The following is a 5,988-nucleotide window of genomic DNA, read 5'->3' on the forward strand; positions in this document are numbered from 1 at the left end:
CAATACATTTGTATTTTATCATGTATTTCACTTTTGATGTATCTGGCATTGTTGTATTCAATTTTATCTTATCAATGAAACAGAGGGTTACCTCTTTCTTTCAAAAAAATAAAAATATAATTGTTTATTTACCTCGAAGTGACACCTTTCCGACCAGGGCAAAAAAAAAAGAAAAAAAAACACGGAATTAGAGTGTGATCTTTCTGACCAGGAAAAAAAAACGAAAACAAAAAATATCAAGTGCGAACTCCAGGGGCGAGACGGATAGTGAGGTCCTAGTTAAATCAATAAATGAACGAACTTCTTATGTTCACTGAATGAATCAAGGAATTATCCTTGACATAAGGTTTCTTTTATTGAGTCATGAATACTTTAAGTGTCAATCAGTTAATAGGCTTAAGAATTGTGTAGCTGATAAAATTGCTAAGAAAATTAGTGACAACTTTGAGTGCCCAGCAGATTTCCAACCTGAATTGGGTGAATAGTGATATTATCAGTCGTAATCTTCCCAGTTAATCAATAAAACTTTCTTTCTGAATCAAAAAAAGAAAGTGCGAACTCTAGGTAGGGGTGAGCATTTGGCCCCTAATCCGCGGATTTAACCGGGACCAACCGTTCTTTTATGGGTGGATGCCCGGAACGTTCGTTGATGGGTTGGATGCGGATGAAAATTTCGAAATCCAACGATTTACTGATCGGGCCCGGATACAACCTCGAAAATCAGTTGGACATCCATATCCGTTAAATTAAGGGCATTTATATAGTTCAAGAGAATACTATGGATCATTTAGGAATTTTTAAGGTGTTTGCGTGGGGTGTTGTACATGACATTTTTATATTTGTATACATATATAGGATATGTAGGTTTTATAAGGAGTCATTTGTGTTCGCTTTATTTTCTTTACTATGAATTTTAACTAAAACAAATTCATTGGATTATCCGCATCCAATCCGTCCATCCGTGCATTCATTGGATGCAAATCCGTTGGATCTGGATTTGATGCGGATGTCAAATTTGAAATCCGTAGTGTATTGGATTGGATGCGGATGAGGTGAAAACTGGTCCATACCGGCCCATGCTCACCCCTAACTCTAGGGGCGGAGCCACCTTGAAGCATGGGATGGGTGTACAAGTACACACCTACTCCAGCTAACTCTCCCAGGCCCAATTTAACAAGAAAAAAAATAGTGGGCTTCGCAAGTCTATATATGCTTAGTTGCACCCCAAACAAAGTTATACATCCCCGTAGCAAGACCTGACCTAGCATGAAGTTTGGAAAAACATATCTTATACGACTAACAAAACTGCACCGAACCAAACTATAGTCTCTCCAAGAATGAAAAAGACTTGGGTTGTGAAAGTGAGACCTTTGTTAACATGTTCCCTGAATGTTTTAGGGTCCTATAATATCAAGTATCAACTTCACAAAATAACATAAATGCACCTCCTATTCGACAATGAGACCACTAATTACAAACTTACATAAAATATATCCGAACATTTAGAGACATCCATTTTCTAGTTTGACTGCGAAGAAACAGTCAAGTCACCTTGTTCTAACTCCAAACTCCGCTTCTTCTTTGGTTTCGTACTTTCTTTGATTTCAAGGTAGAAGTAAGAGATGAAACCCCAGAGCGAGAGGAATAAAGCGATGCCCTTTTCAGCTTTGAAACTCTCGTGATAGAATATGACTGCTAGGATCTCTATAACTGGTAGTACAACAGCACCTATAACTCCAGCAAGTAAAGATGTAGAGCAAAAAATAACTCCTATTGTTCCCAAGTAGCACAGCTGCCAAGTTATTGAACTAGCTACAAGCACTACGTAATAGTTCGTCTCTCCGAGCTCGTACTCTTTTCCTTCTCTTTGAATTACCTACGAAGTAACAAATTAATTAAAATGCCGTACATCAGCAACTGACACCAGATTCTAATGTTAGGAAACATACAAATGCTAGTTCCATCCAAAATGATGCCGCATGCATGCATGTATGCACCACATGTTTGGTCACACCAAAAGAAACTTAATTTCAAGGCTGTATTAAAAAGCATCGAGGCGATGGAAACCCAATTACAACGTGTCCAAGATCACATAGAGCGGGCCTCAAATAATCAAAATAACGTCCCTCAAGCTGAGAAAAAAAAATAAATAACATCCCTCAAAGGTGTTTGTTTTTGCTGATCACTCGTTTGAATGTTTTGACTCAAGATTAAAAACATCAAATATTGGAAATAAATGAGGCGAGTCTTATTATAAGATTCTGAGCAGATGTAACTGGCAACTCAAGCGTCAAACCAGGCATTGCTATCTGACTCGGGGTAAGTCGAGCCCCACCAGGCATTGGTATCTGTCATGGAGTAAGTCAAGCCCCGTCAGATGTCAAGCGCAAAATTAACAGATAACAAACTATTCCATATTACGGTTATACCCAAATGTGCAAGTAAGCATACATGCCCTAGAATGCTTTTAAATGCAGTTGGTATCTCTCGTGTACTTACGCGTCCAACTTACAAAAAGTAAAGGTTGCCTGCCACTACTTATTAAAATAGGATATTAAAGTTAGAGCACTAAGAATTGGGATTGTTGGTGGAATACTTAAAAGATAAGGATAATATGAATTGGACCAAAATATGATGTTTACTAGGTAGACCTATGTCAGGATGGGACTTGGTAGGAATCATTTTTGATGAGAATGATGATCTAAGATCTTGAATTGTTAACGGCCGGTCTCATAATAAGGTCTGCCATACACAAATGACTTAACTTCAACAATAATAGATCATCAGGTATGTGAGGCTGGATTTCATTTCATCAAGCATTTATCTGCTAAACAATAATTAACAAGAAGTTCACATAGAGAATTAAGGTTCAGGCGAGCAACGAATTGGTTGAAAAGTTCAGAAGATTTGGTACCTTGAAGTCATTGTTGACAAGCATCCCGACAGTGCAGAGAAGAGTTGCAAAAACAGATATCACAATCTGCAGCTCTATCACCAAACTGTATGTTATGGTTTGTTTTGATTTCTTGTACATCAACTCAACCAACGGCAGCAATAATCCGCCAATAATAGATGCTCCGATTGTCATAACGAAACCCAGATAGTAATCTCTGTTCGACTCATGTACGGGTGTATCACCGTTTGAATGAAGACCCAGAAGTATAGCTCCGACTGTTAATAAAATAACTGCATTTACCGAGTATGAGGTGAATTTTTGCTTAACCATAAAAAGAGCGAAGCCAGCCGTAAAGGCCAGATGCGTAGACATTATCAGGGCAGATGTTGAGACGGGCAGAAGAGAAACCCCATAAGTATACAAGTAATCATCCAAGCCAACTAAGAGTCCGATGAAAGCACTAGCCATGAAGAGAAATGGTGTGATCATGAAGAATTTACTTGGTTTTTCGTCTTGGCCGTTTTTGAATCTGCGGCGTTTGAGGAAGTAAGAAAGTGAAAGGGGAAGAAATAAAATCGGCCACCCTGCAGTTTCTAGCCAACTTGATAACCATAATCTCTTACCGCCATGAATGAAGTAGAGACGGAGTAAAAGCGGTCCGCCAGCGCTGCTAACGGCTAACAAGATACAATTGAACAGCAGAAGGTATTTTCCCATGAATGAATTAAGACTAGCTAGCTAGTACACGGTACTTACTGAAAGGTCTACATTAAATAGGTTTAGGAGGTTTCTTAAAAGTACCTGATTAGGATAAGTAGTGGTATGAGTGGAGTTAGTGGAGATCCAAAACTCCACTGTTTGAAGAAAGGTTGATAAAAGCAAATGTTGGGACGGTTAATGGAGCTGAGCCGTGCACGTCAGAATGCCTTGTCATGTTAACTTTGGTTATTTCTTTATTTGCTTGAATTTGATGATGTTGGTTTGCCAAGATTTTTGTTACCACTAAGAAATTACAAATACAGAACCGTCCTGAAATTCCCTTGTCATTAATTATTAAGATGGCAAAGTGCTAAGCTAAACTCATTTAATTATAGGAAAAACTTAATTCAACAAACACTAAACTCTTTATAGCTACGTACAAGGCCGGCTTAGGAGTAAGTTTTCGTTTCTCTTTTCAAGCCTTTTCTATGGCTTTAATTGGTTTACAACGCATATGAATGTCCTCAAAATTACAGTACAAATACTTGAGCTTATATTTACACTCGTCAACCAACCACTGATTTTGAAATCTGTTGCATCCATATTGACACTTGCCAACACCCCATGCAAAGAAGAAACTTATTTAGGCTTTTCAGCAAAATAATATCTCCGCAGAACATTCAACCTTTCAAGCAGCTCTCCGAATGTTGGCCGGCATTTTGAGTCACTAATTTGTAAGGTGTCAAATGCAAAAAACTATGAGAATTAATCAAAGTAGAAAATTGAACAGTATGAAATTTCCCTCCATTTTGGTGGTTATGAAACAAAATTGGATATCCACCTGTGCAAGCAAGTCTGGATGAGAGATGCCTATTGTGGGTCGGTATCTTCTGGGATCTCAAGTTGTTGGTCCATGAACCCTACAGCAGCAATCACCTGCATTGGGATCAAACCATCCCAAGGAACTTTTCGGGTAGCAAGCTCCCACAATACAACTCCAAAGCTATACACATCAGATCTAGAAAGTTTCCCATGCATGTATTAGTTATTATACCAAAATTATTTAAGAGTATTGATGACTAATAAAATTTGAACCTACTTCACATCTGCCGGCTCACTGCGTATGACCTCTGGAGCCATCCATTGTGGCTGTTGGAAACCAAAAAATCTCAAGGGTAAACTTTAATGATATGTTCAAGAATTAAGGTACTGCTACCGTGCCAGTGTATTGAAATGTTACCGTTCCTTCCCCGTTCTCTGTTGTCAAAAAGGTTGCATGTTTGAGGCGTGAGAGACCAAAATCCGCAACCTAATATTGGAATTTAGACAATGACAATATAAAGTTTATTTCTCTACATTAAAATGTCAATGTATTAAGCATTCTTCAAGAAAAGAAGAACAATTAATTAACAGACGCATACCTTCAGATTCCAGTTATTATCAACCAACAGATTTGACGACTTCAAATCACGATGAACGATTAGTGGATTGTAGCAATGAAGATAATTCATACCTCGTGCCTATACATATAAGGATTGAAATAAAGGGAAAAAGAAATCAGAAAATAAACTGCTATTTTTTTTATCTACAGAAATTGTAAGTGTCTAACACTTGAGTTGGCCAGACAGTCTGGGGTTTGAATATCGATGATTACTAACGATGTCCAAAGCCATGAGAACACGCCGTTTCCAATTTAATGCAGGAGGGTTACGTCGAAGCAACTGAAATAAACTCCCACTGCAACAGGTAAGTTTTTGGCACATTAAAATATGAAAGATGGATCAAAATACGCTTGTTAAAAAAGCACAAACTTTTAACATAGATAAAATAAAATGGGTTAAAGTGGAGCATGAACCGTGGGAGGAACTCAGTGATGATACATAAATTTTGAGGTGAAGATACGGCCCCCATATACAGTATAACATTTGGATGCCGGAGCTTCTTCATAAGTAAAACCTTCATGAGTAAAGGAAGTTACTACTGTGTCAATTTTGTTCAATAGTTCTTCTGGCAATATAACTGATTGGGTTAAACAGAAAATACTACCTCTTGTCTGAAGGTTCGAAGCAAGTCTTCCGAGTAACCGAATGCAGAAAATACCTTCACAGCAACATCCTGTTTTTAAGTAGCAATTATCTCTAATCAACACCTTGGAAAGTATAATAATCCTGCTTACTAGTTCATTCCATTGCCACAAATGAAAAATGCCAACATGTAAAAGAGAACATACGGAGCCACACCATAGGCCGTGATACACAGTCGCACATGAGCCTGAGAGCCATCAATATCAGAAATCAAAGATAGGAAAAACAAATTCACAAATGAATAATCATCAAACTATAGCACGACAACCTGTTCAATTAATGTAGTAGTATGTCGTTGGAGCTTAGCTT

General features: G+C 37.9%; 2 protein-coding genes across 2 annotated transcripts; both read right to left on the reverse strand.

The window, feature by feature from the left end:
• Positions 1–1,192: 1,192 nt before the first annotated feature.
• On the reverse strand, positions 1,193–3,730 carry LOC113346142 (purine permease 3-like). Its single transcript, XM_026589731.1, has 2 exons — positions 2,915–3,730; positions 1,193–1,876 (listed from the first exon to the last, which is right to left on the reverse strand). The coding sequence occupies exons 1-2, from the start codon at positions 3,611–3,613 to the stop codon at positions 1,520–1,522; spliced, it is 1,056 nt and encodes a 351-aa protein (XP_026445516.1). The 5' UTR covers positions 3,614–3,730; the 3' UTR covers positions 1,193–1,519.
• A 735-nt stretch (positions 3,731–4,465) lies between these two features.
• LOC113346141 (serine/threonine-protein kinase EDR1-like) lies at positions 4,466–5,866 on the reverse strand (the record flags this gene model as incomplete). The annotated part of the gene is made up of 6 exons (XM_026589730.1): positions 4,466–4,613; positions 4,695–4,744; positions 4,836–4,904; positions 5,017–5,115; positions 5,254–5,332; positions 5,772–5,866. Coding segments are annotated over 6 exons (540 nt in total), but the record flags the coding sequence as incomplete, so codon positions are not given.
• Between the last annotated feature and the right edge of the window lie 122 nt (positions 5,867–5,988).

This window comes from Papaver somniferum, unplaced genomic scaffold, assembly GCF_003573695.1.
Source record: "Papaver somniferum cultivar HN1 unplaced genomic scaffold, ASM357369v1 unplaced-scaffold_9358, whole genome shotgun sequence".
In the NCBI taxonomy this organism is placed as follows: Eukaryota; Viridiplantae; Streptophyta; class Magnoliopsida; order Ranunculales; family Papaveraceae; genus Papaver; species Papaver somniferum.

Coding starts and splice junctions, on each gene's coding strand:
- LOC113346142 (XM_026589731.1), bottom strand. CDS start 3,613: ATGGGAAAATACCTTCTGCTGTTCAATTGTATCTTGTTAGCCGTTAGC. Junction 1,877..2,914: donor TTGTCAACAATGACTTCAAG/GTACCAAATCTT, acceptor GTTACTTCGTAG/GTAATTCAAAGAGAAGGAAA.